Source organism: Elgaria multicarinata, chromosome 2, assembly GCF_023053635.1.
Source record: "Elgaria multicarinata webbii isolate HBS135686 ecotype San Diego chromosome 2, rElgMul1.1.pri, whole genome shotgun sequence".
Classification (NCBI taxonomy): domain Eukaryota; kingdom Metazoa; phylum Chordata; class Lepidosauria; order Squamata; family Anguidae; genus Elgaria; species Elgaria multicarinata.
The window spans coordinates 169,762,166-169,780,588 of NC_086172.1; the positions used below are offsets into that span (position 1 = coordinate 169,762,166).

General features: G+C 41.7%; 1 protein-coding gene across 3 annotated transcripts; it reads right to left on the reverse strand.

Annotated features, from left to right (window-relative positions):
• Positions 1-388: 388 nt before the first annotated feature.
• On the reverse strand, positions 389-13,240 carry CDCA4 (cell division cycle associated 4). Of its 3 annotated transcripts, none has more exons than XM_063118127.1 (3): positions 13,166-13,240; positions 7,062-7,149; positions 389-3,401 (listed from the first exon to the last, which is right to left on the reverse strand). In XM_063118127.1, exons 2-3 carry the CDS (start codon positions 7,101-7,103, stop codon positions 2,652-2,654), a joined length of 792 nt encoding a protein of 263 aa, XP_062974197.1. In that variant the 5' UTR covers positions 7,104-7,149; positions 13,166-13,240; the 3' UTR covers positions 389-2,651. The 3 variants fall into 3 exon arrangements, with proteins under 3 accessions (XP_062974197.1, XP_062974196.1, XP_062974198.1); XM_063118126.1 differs by having other exon boundaries at positions 13,170-13,225; XM_063118128.1 differs by lacking the exon at positions 7,062-7,149 and having other exon boundaries at positions 13,166-13,231.
• Positions 13,241-18,423: the final 5,183 nt, after the last annotated feature.

Below are 18,423 nucleotides of genomic sequence, written 5' to 3' on the forward strand. Positions count from 1 at the left end.
AATTACTCAAGAAATATTATGAATCAATTCAATGGGACATGTACTAGTGAGCATGTTTAGGATTGCAGCCTTAGCTTCTATATCTGGAAGATAGATGTCAAGCATGTCCAACAGCCATGTAATTAATATGTCATGTAATTAATATGTCTCACTTTAATATTCTACTGGATTTTCCATAAATCCTGTTTGTCTTTGTAATAAGGAAGGAGTTACAACATTTGTACCCTAACAATGTTGCAATAAGTCATTAATTTTCCAATTTCACACAACCATTCAACTAGTATCACATGAAGGCATTTCATGAGTCCAGTTCTTACAAGCTAACCATCTGCACAGAACTGATCAGGATTGAAAAGAAGATCTACCAAGAGCACAGTTGTCACTTCATATTCAACTTTAATATAAAAAGACATTAATCACTTTCAAATGCATTAGAAAGATCCCCTTACAAACTGCATGGTCTGGCACAAAATTGAGTTACAGAAATAGGCATCTCTACCTGCCAAGACTGGAAAACATACAATGCTGTCTTCAAATCAGCTGCTTCAAAAGCACTTAAATTATTAAGGCCACAATCATGAAACCACTTTCTTGTATGGAGCCCCATTAACCTCAGGAGGGGCGAGTTATGCAAAGTTGTTTCAGGTTGCAACCTAAACTAAGACAAAGACATTTAGCTATACATACACAAGACAAGGATCTTTATGCTTTGAAGAGTTGTTCTGGTTGTGCATGGTGCACATCCTTACTGGCATCAAGGGTGTGTGTTAACTCCCTTCGCACAAAGATAAACTGCCGCATCTATGACCCTCTGCCAGGAGATAAGGCGTCCAATGTTTTGAGATGTGTGTGAGTATAGTATCGCAACTGGAGAAGTCAGAATGAGTTTTTAAAAGGAACATATCCAATTCTGATCAATGCAAACTGATGCAAAATAGCTAAAATTGCTTGTCAGATGGCAGACATACCCCCATAACGGTAATGTGAGAATATGGACTTTTGTCAAGAGGATTCATAGCTCTTTTCCTTTTTCCCACCATGCAGTTATGTTCTTTTGTATCACCAGTTTACCAAGGCAAGTATTGGGCAATTTTATTGCAAATGTTTTCCCATATGATGCACCTTCTCACCAGAAACTGCTTTTAGCAATTAAGACAAGCTTTTTCTTCAATACTAACCTGCTGTTAATGACTCAACTGACCGCACATTCACACCTTGGTTTGAGTGGAGCATTTTAAGTTTGGAGAACACTCTTGAAAGGCCTCTGTAACAGTCTTGTAGTAATTAGTGCAAGGTAGGGGAGTGCTCCCCCCACCTCCCAAACACAGAATTAAGTGGGATGGTAGACTTCAGCCAAATCATTCACTTGATGACACATACATATAAATACTTATAAATAACACCCACATAATTTATGCTTGAAGGTAACAAAAACATGGCTCGAACTGAAGTGTAAATGCATCAACACCTTCTGTAGCCCAACAAGAGCTCCTCCTCAGATTTTCCTGTCAAGAGCAACTCTACTCTTAACACAGTACTTCAAGACTGAATGCTGACAACTGCTCCTACTTTAATGTTATATATTTAAACACTTTTACTGAGCTACGTAAGGGAGGCCCCACGGTAAGAAAAAAAAAATCCCTTTTTCAAAGTGATTAAAAAAATACAACTGCAAATATTTCCAGGTACTAAATAAGCAGTTGGCAGAAGATTTGTAGCAAAAATATATCTTCAGAAAATAGCTGAAAGATTCTGAACACTGATAAACACTTTTTAAAAACTAGAACTATATTTTAAAAAACAGAAAATAAGAATGACAGAAAAAGCTAGCTAGGATAATGGGAACCACTGCTTTAAAGCTCTTTATGAGCTTGTGTGGTAAATAAATGCAGAGACATCAGTGAAGTATTTACTTGCAATGAAGGAGTCAGGAAACCAAGCCTTTGGTCCTTAAACCATAACTTCAAAGGTAGTCCCATGAAAGTCAACTGATAAAAACAGCAGGAGCAAATGCCAGGGGGTTTGCTGAAAAGGTCTCAGCCTAGACGGTATAGGTTTTGATTTAAGCTGAGGACTTTGTATGTTGAGGATTGGAGTCTATTTAGCACTTGCACCTTGCAGGGAGAAACGCGATGGTCAAGGGAGGAAGAATTCTGCTACACAATTTTATATCCCTTAATGCTACAAGGGATTAGCAAATCATTTATTTTTGGTAGCTGTTGAGCCCCAAGAAGGGGAAGATGTATGGGCAAAACATGGAGGAATATGTGATTCATCTTATGCACCCAGGGGGCTTTTCACATGCCAAGCCACTAATGAAACACCTGGGGGGTTCCAAAGCAGTTTGTGACATGGCATAGGGGCCGGATAATGTTGGGGTGGGTGGGGGTGGAATGGAAGAACTGCTGGGCTCATGGTAACTCAAAGGCATACCTATAATACCACACTGAATTGTGGGCATTGAAAATACGTACTTACAGTTCAAACACTACAAATTGCAGGTTAATTTCATACATTAACACAACTTTGCAAATTGAAGTGCTTTTTTTTTTTTTGGAAGATTCATGTGCAGCTTTGAGAGGACAAGCTATTTGGAAGTTTTACTACTCAAGATCTGGCTTCTTCAAAGGATGTCTCCTTCACCCTTTGTCTCAAGATTCAACCAGAATCTCCACAAAATGGTCAAGCTCATTAAGGTCAGATTTACAGTTAGAGTTAGAATTTGCAGTTGCTTGAGGAAATGTTTCAAGTACATCACAGTGTCCCAATTTGGTACCGCCCATCATTCCCGTTAATACTGTATCAAGATTGTAATAGGAACTGTCAACTTCTGAAAACAGCTCTTCCACAGAGTCGGGAGTTTTTGTTTCTAAGGTTTCAAATATTTGATCTAATGACTTATGGAAGTTTCCTCTATTTTCTGGAGAGCTCTCCATCTCCCACACGTTACCCTGCAGGTTTCTGGGAGCCTGTAGCGGAGCAGGTCTTAAGATTTCTGCACTCTCTTGTGACTGTGTGTCCTCAAAGTCTTTTGAGTAGCCACTATAACCTTGAACAAGCTTTTCTTCAGCTTGCTCCTTGGAAGAACGACAGAGGATATCTGTTGACACCAGACGGTCCAGAGAGGTTGGTCCAGTACTCTGTGCATTTATCATCTGCCAAGTTCCATCCTGGGTCATTTCCTCTTGGATCTGCCGAACCGTATTGGCTATAAGCACTGAACGATACAGATTAGGTTCAACAAGCATGTGGCAGAGCTGAAGTTTAACCAAAGACATGTCTAGCAGTGACTGGCGTTGAAGGTTGTATGAAGGGATAGCTTTAAAGCCAGCTAAAGTTCCTTCAATATCTTCCTCTCCATCAATACATTTCCTCTTCAGTCCGCGTACAAACATTGTGTCCTGTTGAAAATAGAGTTAAGATAGCATTAGAAAATGAATTCATCGGCTGTCTTCTGAAAAGCGTTTGCATTTTAAATCAAAGCAGCTTCATTACATAACTGAAATTAGGAAGTCATTCTTTGCTTTGAAAATGGAACTCAGAATTTGACGCAAGTAATATTAAAGGCACTGGAAATTAAAACAAACTAGCTTTTCACAAGTTAGCAATTTTGCAGACTATTAAAAAAGAAGAAGCTTGAGACAGGTCATTTTCAAATGTGATGTTTGAACACATCTAACACTAGATCAATACAGCATAGCTACCATCTTAATGGGGTAGCTTCAGCACAGCCACTCCATTCCAGGGCAATTGCCCTGGGAGTAGTGAATAACTGTACTGAATTATTTAACTACAAGGTGCGTTCAGACATCATGGCACCAGTCAAATGCACTGCATTAGAGGGTGGAAAACACAAGCTGATTCTGTGCTCCGTTTTGTAGATTACAGAAAGAATTGGAATGTAACAAACCCACTTGGCAACAGAACAAAGGTGAGAAGGTCTTATTCTGGCTAGCAAGAATGCTCAGGGAAGGAAGCTGCATTACAGCAGCTAAATTAGGCTGACAGAAAAATCTGGAGTAGATTTTTGGGATGACCTCTTTTCTCCCACTGCCCGAGAGGGAAGCAAATGGTTCCTGAAGTACCTTTCACCTCAGCTATTAGGGATCAGGCAAGAATCAGCACCTTGAGTTGTGGCCAAAGGAACACATCAGTCGCTAGATAATGCTTTTCTCTGCAACGTTGCAATGGACAGACCAACCAAAGCTAGCAAAAGGCAGTCCTGGCCAGATGCCACCTTGGCATCTAGATCCATACCCATGTCTAGGAGCCTCCTCAAGTGTCAAAACCTGCTTCTTTCTGGAGCGGAATACCCAATACTTTTAGATTAACTGTGCTGCTCAACATAAATATCTCCATCCTGCCTGGATTGAGCTTCAGTTTATTCACCCATACAGGGATCATCTCGGATCAGTATTTATGTGACTGAGGTGCATAATAATACAAAGTCTTTGCCAAAGTCTCTGTGGCTGTTCACAATGGGGGAGGAGGAGGAGCTTAAAGAGTCATTTGCCTGTGCCTCAGTTCACACAAGGAAAAGCAGCTGCGGTACAAAAGGGGGAGGAGGTCCTTGGGACTGAAGGCTATGGTGGAAGCCAGATCAAAAGCTGTCAGGACAACAGTTATTTATCTCCACCAGACTGCTACTAAAATGGTATGATTTCCAATCTGAATTTATTTATTACATTTTTATACTGCCCAATAGTTCATGTTCATAGTACACACCAGTAATATTACACATAGTACACAACACTAGTAATATTCAATTACAATGGTATTTATTATGGGGCCTATTCCTTAATGGAGAATGACTCAATTAAAATAAATATAGGCCCAACTCCTTTTCCTCAGTGAAACATCATGGGAAATTAAGAATGCTAGCAAGCATTATAGCATTACACGAGTTCTACATCAATGTAAAATGCTTTTCTCATATGTTGAGAGGTGTTCAACTGCAGCTTTCTTACTGATCAGCTCACATATTTACATATGTATGTTGAGCACATACAAGTTCACAGGGAGACTAGTCTTGATCTGAGGCAGTAAGCCTGTGTGCACCAGTTGCTGGGGAACATGGGTGGGAGGGTGCTGTTGCACCATGTCCTGCTTTGTTGGTCCCTGGTCAACAGCTGGTTGGCCACTGTGTGAACCGTGTGCTGGACTAGATGGACCCTTGGTCTGATCCAGCAGGGCTCTTCTTATGTGCTTATGACCACATTTAATACCATTTGTGTGGCTCATGCCAATTAAGGTGACAAAAAGATGTCAAAAAACATAAGAATCTGCCTTATACTGAGTCAGACCATTGGTACATCTAGCTCGATATTGTCTACAACAGTGGTCTTCAACCAGTGGGTTTCAACTCAAAAATGGTTCACAATATTATTTATTTATTTATTGCATTTTTATACCGCCCAACAGCCGAAGCTCCCTGGGCGGTTCACAAAAACTAAAACCATTCAAAGTATAAAACACAGTATAAAAACATGATATAAAATACACATTAAAAACTGATTAAAAACATACCATACATAATTAAAACATCTTTAAAACATCCTGAAAACATTAGTCCAGATGGAATGTGGCAAAGCTGTTGCCACCCTGTTGGGCAATGGTGAAAGTGGACCCCATGTTGCAGATTGAGCATCCGATGTGGCCCGCAGGTCTGGACCAGTTGAAGTCTACTGGTCTACACGAACTGGCAGTGGCTCTCCAGGGTTACAGACACAAGTCTTTCCCTCCCCTAACTACAGACATCAGGGACTGAACCTGGGACCTTCAGCACACAAAGCACATGCTCTACTACTAATATAGCCCCCAATCACCAGGAAACAAGTAATTGTGCAAACACTTTATCCCTCCTGTTGGATGTGGCGAGAAACAATACAGGAAGAGGGAAAAAAAACTACTGGGGTGGATGGGTGGGGAACCCAACCTAAGCTCTGATGCATCACTTTGGAATCTCTTCTTTTTCACAGCCATCTAAAAGATGAATTTGCCACAAGCCAAGCAGTGTCCAGTTTGGCCTTGGCTCAGGCCACTTGCTTTTCCCTGTGGTGGCTGCTCTAGGCAGCGACCCACCCACAAGGAGAAACCTATCACAGTATCATTGCAAAACTATTCTCACAGTCACCATCATGGGTTAAACATGTTTTCACATCTATACACACATGCATTGGAAAAGGGGGAAGGGATCTAGACAATGAAAGGCTAATTAAGAGGGTTAAACTGCACTCTTACATGTGTGTTTCAAAATCCAAATGTTCCAATGCAAAATTCTCAACCCTCCAAAGTATGGTTCGGCTATTCATGCCCAAACCTCAGGCTCATGTGCTCAATTCCCTTCCTGACTTCCTAGATTGATGAAACTGAGGTTTGCCATTTCATCGGAATCAAGGAAACCATGATGTTAAACTAATCACTTTGTTCAGTTTAGGTGCAAACTGCAATATCAGAAAGGAACAGAAGTGCAAAAGGCTGAGGTTCGAGCAAGAAAGGCCAAACCATGGCTTGGCCATCATGAATGAACTGTGCCACTGAGACCAAGGTGATCACTACTTTTCTCTCATTGTCAACTTCCCATCGTAATTCTACTGGTGGCAATGAGGATTTGGACACATGGAGAATTATGTCATCATGTGGATCCAGTGTCTCTTCCAATTTATTAGTGATATGCTCCCCCAATACCTGCGGAATTCTGCTTCATCCCTTACAGCACTCTCTCATTAGCAATTTCCCTTCTTTTCCATTAATACAGAAAATAATAGATTTGGTCCTGTATAGAGTGTATAGAATAGAAGCTGGGATCTAGGACAAGTCTGAGAATCCAGAGGTGAGTTGGGTGTCGTAAAACCACCTTAAATTTCAGGGCTACTTGCTGTACAATATTACTAAGAGCAGGGAGAAAAAGCAAGACTCCCAACGACAGCATAGATACATGAACACAAGTAATAGTTTAACCTATTTTTCTCCCATTTCCTTAAACTCCTGTACCCTCTGACCCACTTACTAATTTCAGTGTTTACCAGACTAACTTTAGCCCACAAAACTTTAGTACTTACCAATAATTGTGTTTGATGATGCAGTCCTTCCTCTTCCCCCATATTACAGAACAAGATTCCATACAGCAAGTGTTCTAGCACCACCTACCTGAGAGCAGCAGGTAAGAAATAAATGTGCTTTAACAAGAACATCCTTAATACATGTGATGGAAACAGTTACTAAGCAAAAAAGAAAAAAAAAGGCTTCTCTTCCCATGCACATGCCTCCTCCCATTTTCAAAATAACGTAAAGTGACAGTGAGGTTGAGAGAAAAGTATATGTTAAGGACTGAAACACCCACAGATTTTGTTATTCCTTTTAAGTCATGGTTACATACTTAGTATTTATGTAGTGTTTTCAAACGTCCCAAGAATTTCATATATATTAAATCAGCCTCCCCCAATCTAGTTCCCTCCAGATGTTTTGGACATCAATTCCCATCAGCTCCAGCTAGCACAGGCAATTTTTAGGAATGCTGGGAGATCGAAGTTTAAAACAGCTGGAGGACACCAGGTTGGGGAAGGTTGCATTAAATTGTTGTAATCCTTACAACCACCCTGTAAGGTCGATATTATCGAGATTGTGATTATTCAGATTATGTTGCAGATTGTGTGTGTGTGTGTGTATAGAAATAAAGCTTGGGGGTGCTAATGTTTGACTTCAAAGCACTTACAGCTTGGTAGATTTATTACAGCAACCTGATTATGACAACTGAAAGGCACCCTAAGAATGGAAACTGACAATTCCCTCAAATTTGTTTTGCAAAGCTATAGCAGTTTGCACAGGAACAGTATTTATATGCAAGAGAATATAGCTCTTCTGAAATGGGCAACCTGAACCTTTTGTAGGTGAAACACAATGGTGATATGCAGCAAGGGAGTCCAGGCAGGTTAAGCACAGCAGAGCAACGCTTAGGTAACCTCCTTGCTTCCCTGTAGAATATCAAGTCCTTAAAGCTGCTACTCAATAGCTGTCCCTTTCCAATGAAGCTGGGACTTATTGTCCAGTCCTGCTAACTCCAGCAATGGAGCAACAGAGCACAGGATCGCATTTCAGAACTACAGTATTTCTTCGATTCTAAGATGCACTTTTTCCCCCATATAAACATCTCTAAAAACGGAGTGCGTCTTAGAATCGCGGGCGCGTTTATTATTTCTTAGAATCAAAACTTTTTTTTCTGTTGGTGGTACTGAAATTAGTGTGCATCTTACAATCGATGGCGTCTTAGAATCGAAGAAATACGGTACTAACTTCCATTGACCATTTTTAAGAATTTCTGCTCAATCAAGGATGTTTGGTTTTTTAAAGTTATGGTTAGAACATATGATTTGCACATTGAAGAAATAACCTTTGAACAGGGAAGTTCCATTTAGTCACCATGGCTAATAGGCTTTAGCTATCTTCCATGTATTTGTTTAATTCATTTTTAAAGGCATCTAAGTAAGCAGACATCCTTATGTCTTGTGGCAGGGAGTTCCATAAATTAGCCTTTGTGTGAAGTATGTTTTGCCTGCCCTGAATTTACTGCCAATGAATTTCACTGGGGAACTCCCCCAAATGCTAGTTTTACTACTGGGACTAAAAATATGTTGGAACTCTTTACAACTTCTAGTTATCTTCCTTATCGGTGAGGAATGGAAAACTACCAGCTAAATGTAGCCAGCTAATTCCTTCAGCTATTGCCCATGTAAAGTAGCTCACAGACCCCTGAAACCTGGGATATGAGCCAAGTTGCGCAATAAAAAATCTGATAATTATTCTGCTTCTTTAGGTGCCAAGACACTTGTGCTTTTACTCATCTGCATTTCTCTAACTCACTTAATATTTTATTGACACTATTACACCATTTCCATTTTCCTGCAAAAATTGTAATTGCTATGGATTGGATCCAAGTCATCCAAGGAATACTAGCAGATAACATTATGGTACCTAAATTAGCAAAATCCACAGAACTCTGTGTGCCTGCATGGGGATCCCAAGTGCCTGAGGGAAGAGGCGACTATACAGATTTAAATTAAAATGGATGAGGTGAGATGTGAACACATTTACATGCAACTGTGAAAGACTATTGGGAGGATACAATTGTGATCTGTTCCACACTGGGAACGTGCAAAATGAACTTAGGGGCCTAGAAAACTAAAAGCTCTATAAGGAAGGACTAAACCAGCATATAAGTTATTATTACATTTATATTCCACCTTTTCTCCCTCTTTCAAGGAGCCCAAGATGGCTTACATGGTCATCCTCCTCTCCATTTTAACAACCCTGGGAGGTAGATTAGGCTGAAAGTCAATGACTGGCCGAAAGTCACCCAGTAAGCTCTCAAGTCCCAGTCCAACACTCTAACTGCTATAGTACACTTTCTCTCATTTACATGAAAGAGCCAGCGTGATGTAGTGGTTAGTGTTGGACTAGGACTCAGAAGACCTGGCTTCTAGCCTCCACTCAGTTATGAAGCTTACTGCGTTGCTTTGGTCCTGTCACTGACACACAGCCTAACCTACCTCAAAGGGTTGTTGTGAAGATAAAATGGAAAGGATGATTACCACAAAAGCTGATTCGGATTCTTTGCAAGAGGAAAAAAGGGCTGACATAAATACAATATTAAATAAAGTAAATAAAAATATACCTGTGAAAGTTACAGAGACTAGTGTTTAAAGTATGAGTGGGCAACACATCGCATGTATAAAGCACCTCCTAGTTTTTTTGTTTTGTTTTTTGCAGCCTCCGTTATGTGGCTGAATTCCCAGCCCAAATTTGGCAGGGTGACAAAAAAGAAGAAGCAGTGATTTCTCTTTAAAACAAGAAACTCAGGGAGTGTATGCTTTGTTTTAAAGCAAAATTGAACTCCCGTAGGAATTTGCCCCTAGAAATTGCCTATCTGTGGTTTAAAGTCAGTGTGGTGATGGAAAGTGCACAGGGCTGAATGGACTGCATGGTTTAAAACAAAAAGGGTGGAAAGTTGGGGGAACGAAGTTTGTGTAGAGGATGAGAAAGACAGCTCTGGCCTGTGTGTGAAATGAGAAAGAGGATTGGGGGATTACATTGGAGGCTGAGAAATTACTAGATTATGTGTGACATGAGGACAGCACATTTACTAAGATGACGTGGCAAGGGCTGGCCCAGCTGGAAAAAGTATTTAGGATTCTTAGGAATCCATAAAAAGTTAATCACAAGCCACACATAAGGCTGCCAGCATCAAATTTCTAGAAGCCAGGACGACTGGATGCTTAGATTTTTTTCAAGCCCTGGTTAAATTTATTATACAATAGACAAGCAAAAAATGAAAGGTATTATGGGAGCCTTGGTAGGGAGCTTTGGTGAAGCTTCTTTCAATACTAAGTGCAGGGACAACATATGGAAAGGCTAAGGTGTTTAGGGGTTTTTAGTTCAGGAAAAATAATATTAATAAAGGGCAGACACAAAGAGGCTTAAAATTATGCAGAGCCTGGCTTAAATGGTAGAATTTTCTGCCCCCCTCTGCCAAAGATACTCGGGGGTCACCGAATGAAACTGATGAGCAGTAGACACATATGTAATTTATGGAATTACCTGCTACAAAACATAATGGCCACTGGCTTGAAATAACATTAAGAAGGGGATTAGGAGAATTTGTGGATGGCCACGCTCTGGATATAAGAACGAGCCTAGCTTCCTCCAGGGATCATGTACTCTCTTCTGCCAACACAGCTGTGAGAAATTCAAGTTTTTAATTGTATTTGATTAACTGCAACTTGCTGGGTCATTTGAACCTGGATATACTGTGGTTAGTCCTAACTATAGTTAGTAGAAATAAGCCAACCATGGTTTATGAAAACATATTGTTTTGACTAACCAGCATTTAACCATAGTTTAGGGTTCAGTTGAATCTCAAATGGAAGCAAATGTTTCTGATTTCCTTGTAACCGTGCTGGAGAATAGGGGAGGAGGAAGTAGGGAGACTAGGTATATAGATATGTTCTTGTAGTGCTAAAGCCAAGCCTTGCATACGAATGCAACCAGTATGCCACTGAATATCACTAAATTTTGCTTTCATATCCAGCTTGTGGAAGCATCTAATTGGCTACTGTTCAAGACTCAGGACAGACTGATTTGATCTAGCAGTTCTTTTGACTAATGGAAGCCTGTGGCCCATAGTGGCTAATAAATTGAGCCAAGAAGTCCACCACTACAGATCTCACTTCAGTATCCTTAGGCAAACAAGTACTCAGCTTCAGTCCTTTACCAGCATTATTAGAACAATGGCTGACTTCATGGGGCTATTGTAACATTGGAAAATGCTTTGAACAACTGAAATAGCCAGCCATGCTGGCTGGAGCATGCTGGGAGTTGTAGGATTTTTTCCCCTATTTAAACATGCAAAGGATTGTGGCCTAAGTCTGTAATCCTAAACAAACTAAGGAGTAAGTCCTCTTGAACTTATGTGAATGATTTCTGAGTAAACACTTTTAGGATTGTGCTGTAAATTATTTCCACAAAGGGGATAGTACAATGCAGTACGTTCAAGCAATATCAGAATGTCAGGCAATAATGGAGAGACGAGAGAAAGGATATAAGGATCAAGGTAAAGGTGGAGAATATGTGGGGAAGTGACAGATGGGTCCAAAAGGCAGGAGGTTACATATGAGAAGATATAGTGGACACATATGGGGATGATTGATGGTGCTATATAAATAAATACATAATAATAATGATCAGGTCACTATGGGAAAGACTAGAATATTTGGCAATAGCTTATCAAAGCTGTGAGGAAAAAGCCCTTGGGAAGACTTACAAGTTAAACATAGGAATAAGAAAGTAGTGTGCATAATAGGATGGAGGGCATGTATATTGCTATCGACGCTGTTCAGGCTATATGCTAAGCCTTAGTTAGGCCGCTAACCTTTTTTTGCAGCAAATGGTTAGTGAGAGTGTTTAAACTGTGGTTATGTAGCCACCATGATTAGGAATGGTTCGCCCAACACACGAACTCATAATGTTTAGCTCAAAATGTTTAACTGCCATGGCTTCAGCATGTCACCTGAACAGGGTCATAAACATTCAAACTGCATCTCAAAAGAAAAGGTGCCTCTTCTTTACCCCAAACAAGAGTCTCTTGCAGGTTTAAAGAAGGGCACCTAATCCCACTTTATACCATCCCCAAAAGCAGATCTTTCCCACTTTCCCATAAAACCACTTTCACTTCTTTCCCATGTTATCTGTCAATTTGAGAATCTTAACTACACAATGGACCCATTTCTCCTAAGCTTCAATCCATCAACTATTGGCAGTGTGCGCACGTGTATGTTAAATGTCGCAGGTTGGTTGTGTGATAGGGTTTGTGTAGGGGGCAAAGGAAATACCAAGGATGATGTGGCCTGGGGAAAGAGAAGTACCACCAGATTTCTATTCGGGGTGGGGGTGGGGGAATAAAAAGAGATAGAACCAAAGTATTGCAAAGGAGGCCAAAGGCAGGCGGAGAGAAGGAATGTAAGTAAAGGCTTCCTACCAGGAGGCAGAAGAGAGATTTGGGGAGAGAAAGAAAACGTGACACAGTTGCTTGTCTGTGTGGGTGAGGGGGTGTTGCTGCATACTTTGAAAGCGGGGTGGCGAGTATTGCTGGAAGCCCCTGGGATATTTAAGTGAGGATGTGGCGGGGAGGGGTGGTGGAATATAGGAGGAAAAAAAAGCAGGTTTTACTGGAGTGGGGGGGGAGAGGGACTACTGGAGTAGGGCCTAAAGGTGGGGGGGGGGGGTGGAGAGAAAAGTAAAGATTCCCCATGAGGAAATGAGAGAGAGACGGAGGAGGAATGAGGAGACGTGTGGGTGGCGTGTGAAGAGAACGAGCTCGTTAGAGTTGAGGGAATTGCTGGAGGGGTGGGAGAGAGAATCTGCCCCCCATCCCCCGCCGGCCTACCCGAATAGGGCTGCTGTGGGGCGCCAGGAAAAGGCAACTGTACGTGTCTGTGTGTGTGGGATGATTCACCCCCTCCACGGCCGCCATTTTGGAGCCGTGGCTCAGTGATGTTGCGCGGGCTCTTCCTCCTCGGCTGGCCCCGCCGCGTTCCCCTTTTCCTTCCTCGCCCGAGGCGGGAGGCTTCCCCCAACTCACCCCTCTACGGCCGCGGCCCACTCCCGCCCTCACTTACCCGCTGGCCCGTCCCGCCTGCCCCGAGCGAGCCCGCTCCCGCCTCAACGATCTCCGCGCCTGAGAGGAAAGGGGCGGGGCCAACGGTTCAAGAGGCCCCGCCCCTTTCCATACAACCCCCCCCGCCATCTTATTGTCAAACCCCACAAAGAAACGAACACCCCGCCCCTACTCCCTTCCCCACCTTGCTATTGGGGGAGAGGGGTCATGTGAGCGGCCTTGGTCCCCGCCCATTGGTGCCGCCGCTTCCCATTGGATGGCGTAGAAGGGAGAGCCTGTTCGCTGAGATCAAATGTTCCATTAGCTGGAGGGTTGCTATGGTGCTTAGTCCCACCTAGCTCCCCGGTCCTCCTCGTTCTTTTACGCTCGCTTCGCCATTGGTGCAGGGAGTTCCCATGGCAATTAGCCCTGCCCCTCTGCTGTAAGTGGCTGGCGAGGGGGAACAAGCGAAGTTTCAAACGCCTGCCAAAGCCAGGACACGATTCTGCGCCGATCCTGGGCACAAGTAACCTGGGAGCAAGGGCCCGTGGAACTCAGAGGGACTTGCTGTCGAGTTAACGCGAGAGGCTCGGCCTGCAATCACAGGAATGCTTTCTTGGGAGTAAGCCCCATCGAAACCACTGGGACTTACTTCTGAGTAAACCTGCTTCAGATCACCCATCGTGTCAATAGGACTTCATGCAAAATCTCAGTGTAGGTCACTTTTCCCCAACCTGGAACCTCCCACATGTATTGGACTACAGTTCCCACTGCTGAGGAACATGGGTGGGAGTGTGCTGTTGCACTTGTGTCCTGCTTGTGGGTCCCTGGTTGACAGCCGTTTGGCCACTGTGTGAACAGAGTGCTGGACTAGATGGACCCTCGGTCTGATCCAGCAGGGCTCTTATGAATTGTAATAGATGAAGTGACTGGCAAAAGTGAACCACCATGAAATACATTTCTATTTAATAAAAATAAAATGAAGTCACGCTCTCTTTTAAAATGCATATTGTTGCTGCTCTCCATAAGCACTAATTTAGGACAGACAGAGTGAAACTGCAAAAATGTCATCCTCACAACCTGCCTTCACAAAAAAATATGGACCAACTCCATCCATAATACATTTTAAAAATCTGATGATAAATATAACTCCGCAAATAGTAGCAATTCATAACATTTACATATGGCAGTGCTGGATGATGTATTCAGATATTAGGGTGAGTTTCTGAAATACCCAGGAATTTCTCAGCTACTCATTGTAGATGGAGTTGGGGCCAGGGAAAGAAATCCTATCTGTTACGCTGAGGTTCCCTACCCATGTGTTACAGGTAGACTGATGCAGGTAAACCTTTGACCTCAAGTCCAGGCGCTGATTCTTGCCTGTAATAACCCTAAATAGCTGAGGTGCAAGGTACCTCAGGGAGCATTTTGCTTCCCTCCCTGGCAGTGGGAGAGAAGGAAACATTACATGAGACCCTGTACTGATGGCCATGACTCGCTGAATTTAAGCATGTGTCTATAAGGAGTAACGCTTTCTCAGTGGTGGCACCCATTCTCTGAAATGCTCTCCATATTGTATTTATTTAAGATGCAATCCTATGCAGGTTTAGATGGAAAACAAAAAGTCCTACAACTCCCACCATTCTCCAGCTGGCTGGGGAATAATGGGAGTTATAGGACTTTTTTCTGTTTAAACATGCATAGGATTGTGCTCTAAATATTTTGTCTTAAATCAGAAAAATAGCAGGTGATGTGGGGAGTTTCCCTTTCTTTTCCCATTGGTACCCTTCGAAACAGCCGAGAAACCCCTCTTTTTATTATTTATTATAGTGCATGTAATGTTTATAGAATAGCTGTGCACAGAAGGCCTCTGAAAATTCTCCACCCCATTCATGGGCAGAGAAATGAGGCCTGAAGGGCTGGGGTGGGGAGACCACTTCACTGAATTTTTTCAGGGTTAGGAGAAATTGGTAGTTTCTTGGAGTCGAGATCTCCATTAGGGAGGAGAAAATGAGCAACGCTCACTTGTAGAGGTTCTCCAAGTTCCACCTCAAAGATCAGTCGGCTTCATTTCCTGATTGCTCTCTCTCTCTCTCTCTCTCTCTCTCTCTCTCTCTCGTGTTTTTAAAGTGCACCGCCCAAATTAATATTTACCTGCTTTGACTAAAGCGTAAAAGTGTGCATTTTCCTCCAAATGCATGCTTTTCGAACCAGCATCTCAGGCTTGGAAATGTGAGAGCTTTGTTCACAAAATGCACTCTCATTGAGGAGTGTGGCCATTAGGTCCAGCCCTAGGATAAATAGCCAGTGTAGTGTAGTGTAGTGGCTAAAGTGTTGGACTGGGAGTCGGGAGATCTGGGTTCTAGTCCCCACTTGGCCATGGAAACCCACTGGGTGATTTTGGGCCACTCAGCCCAACCCACCTCACAGGGTTGTTGTTGTTGTGAGGATAAAATGGAGAGGAGGAGGATTATGTATGTCGCCTTGGGTTCCTTGGAGGGAAAAAAGGCGGGATATAAATGCAATAATAAATAAATAAATAAATAAAATATTGCCTTCCCGGCAGTTTTGCAGGGCCACCCAGAGGTTTTATGGGACCTGATGCAGGTGTAATAGCCATCAAGAATGATATTTCAGCCACTGTGCTATAGTTTGCCCAAGCCAAAATTCAAAAAGCCATATTTGGAACAATGGCAGCGCACTGTGCGAACTATTGCAAGGTTTACTTACAATTTTTTTGTTAACAGTTCCTATATTTGGTATGCATTATTTATTTTAGAATATGCATTATTTTTATCTTTAAAAATAGGAAAGAAAAGTTATCAATAAAAAAGCTATCTAGCTGACCTCTTACAGCTTATGGTTTTATTTGATGATGATGATGATGATGACGACGACGACGATTTATATAGTGCTTATATAGCGCTTACAGTATCTGAAGTGCTAAGTGCCAGGTAACGTTGCCTCAAAGTAAAGCTGTGTTCCACTGAAACATAAATAACGTCAAAGTGGAAATTGAAAAAGAAACATACTTTCAAGCTAACTGAAGGAAGATAATTTTTGTAGTAGGTATTCAAACAACCTTTAGAATTTTGGAAGGAAGGTTACAGACACTAGTTTTTTGCCACCTAAGTTAATGCAGACAGTACATAAAAAAACCCACAGCCACTCACTGGGGCGACTGCCCAGCTCGTCCAGCTCTAAGGCTGGCTCTGGTGAGTTGGGTAAGTTAGGGTGACCATATGACCGTATTTGCCCATATTTGCCCGGTTTTTTTTGATGGCAAATCTGGGAGGGGGAGGGGAAATCCGGATTTCCCCCCCAAAGAGCAGCTCTAATGGGATTTAACAAAATTGCTTATAACTCCGTCATTTTTTAAGATAAAGACATGAAACTTGGCACAATGGTAGCTCTTAGGAAGGGCTTTATTCATACCAAATTTGAAACATATCCGTTCATCCATTGATTTTTTAGGAAATTTTTAAAAATTGAGGTTTTAAAATTATTATTTTTTAAATCGTCATTTTTAAAGATAAAGAGATGAAACTTTGCACCATGAAAGGGTTTAGGTAGAGCTTTAGCCACACCAAATTTGAAACATATCCGTTTATCCATTGGTTTTTTAGGAATTTTTTAAAATTGAGGTTTTAAAATTATTTTTAAAATCGTCATTTTTAAAGATAGATGAAACCTTGTACCATGATAGGATTTAGGTAGAGCTTTAGCTACACCAAATTTGAAACAGATCTGTTCATCCATTGATTTTTTAGGAATTTTTTAAAAAATGAGGTTTTAAAATTATTATTTTTAAAACAGTCATTTTTAAAGATAAAGAGTTGAAAGTTGGCACCGTGATAGCTTTTAGGTAGAGCTTTAGCCATACCAAATTTGAAACAGATCTGGGGGCAGTAGCAAACCCTGTTAATAACAACAGCAGCTTGCAATGAGTGAAGATACAGTCAGAAAAGATATTTGAGGGAAGGGGAGAATGTAACACACAGAGTACAGCAAAAGCTTCAAAGTACAGCAAAACCTACAAAAGTAGGAGTGAGTGAAGTTAATTTCAGATACATTGAATCTCTCACTTGTTCTTTATTTCAGTGATTTTAACATTAAGATGTTATGTAGAACAGATTTGTCTTAAATGTGTGCTATAAAATCAGACATGTGACCAAGGCTATGTTCGGGTGGGCACGCCCCCTTGGTACTGGACATGCCCCCTTGGGGGCGACCATGTTGTCCTCCTTTTTGGTTTCCAAAATATGGCCAACCTAGGTAAGTTCTAGCCACAAACGAACCAAAACGAAATTCTCGTACATTTCCTACTCACCATTATCAGCGGTTGTAACACAGAGCTTCTTCCCCCCCCCTATTTTTGGTGTTTTTTAGCTGAACTTATCATTCTGAGGTGGCTGAGGGTGTTCTGTGTGTTTTGTCTTTCTATTACAAATGTCTCCATCACTCTGCAGCCACCCTGGCTGCCCACACTTTGTGATCTGAAAAATCCTGCGGGGGAGATGTTGCCGCATAATGACCCCATTCAGAAGACACCTTAAATTATGGCTTTAAGCACAGTGGTTAAGCCAGAAAGCTGGGCTGTGTTCAGGAGACACCTTAAACCATGACTTTAACCATGGTGAATAAAGCAAAAAGCCTTATTCACCATGGTTAAAGCCATGGTTTAACGTGTCTTCTGAACACTGCCTGGTTTTCTGGCTTAACCAACATGGTTAAAGCCAAGGTTTAAGGTGTCTTCTGAACAGGCCCAACGTCTTCCTTTCCCCTGGCCTTTAATTGAAGCACACATCACTCGTCTTTAACCCCCCCCCCCCGCCCACTCAGGTTTTACTGGTTGTTTTGGTACTAATTGCAAAAATGAATTTCAATCAACTAGTTTTAAGATGCAATCCAATGCATGTTTAGACAGAAAAATACCCTACAACTCCCAGCATGCCTCAAAAGTAGTAGGACTTTTTTTCTGTCTAAACATGGATAGGATTGCAGCCTTCAAAGTATTTTGTTTTTCAATTTCCAGTTGCATGTCATTTGTTCAACATAAAAAATCAGTAGAACGCAACTTTACTTTGAAGTGAAGCATATAAATGCTACAAATATCATAAACTAGCATTCTCCAATGTTCCCCCCCTCCTAAAACCCTTAAGAAAAAAGAAAAAAGTTGTGTTACAACTGCTGCTAAGTTCCACTCCGAGAAAGTGTTGGAGATTTTCTTCTTTCTATTGAGAAATTTGGTGACCCCCCTCCCCAATTTCTCTTCT

Bases quoted from the DNA above. Each gene is read 5' to 3' on its own strand.
- CDCA4 (XM_063118127.1), bottom strand. From the start codon at position 7,103: ATGGGGGAAGAGGAAGGACTGCATCATCAAACACAATTATTG. The intron at 3,402-7,061 runs GTAAGTACTAAA...TATTTTCAACAG, and splicing joins ATCATCAAACACAATTATTG to GACACAATGTTTGTACGCGG.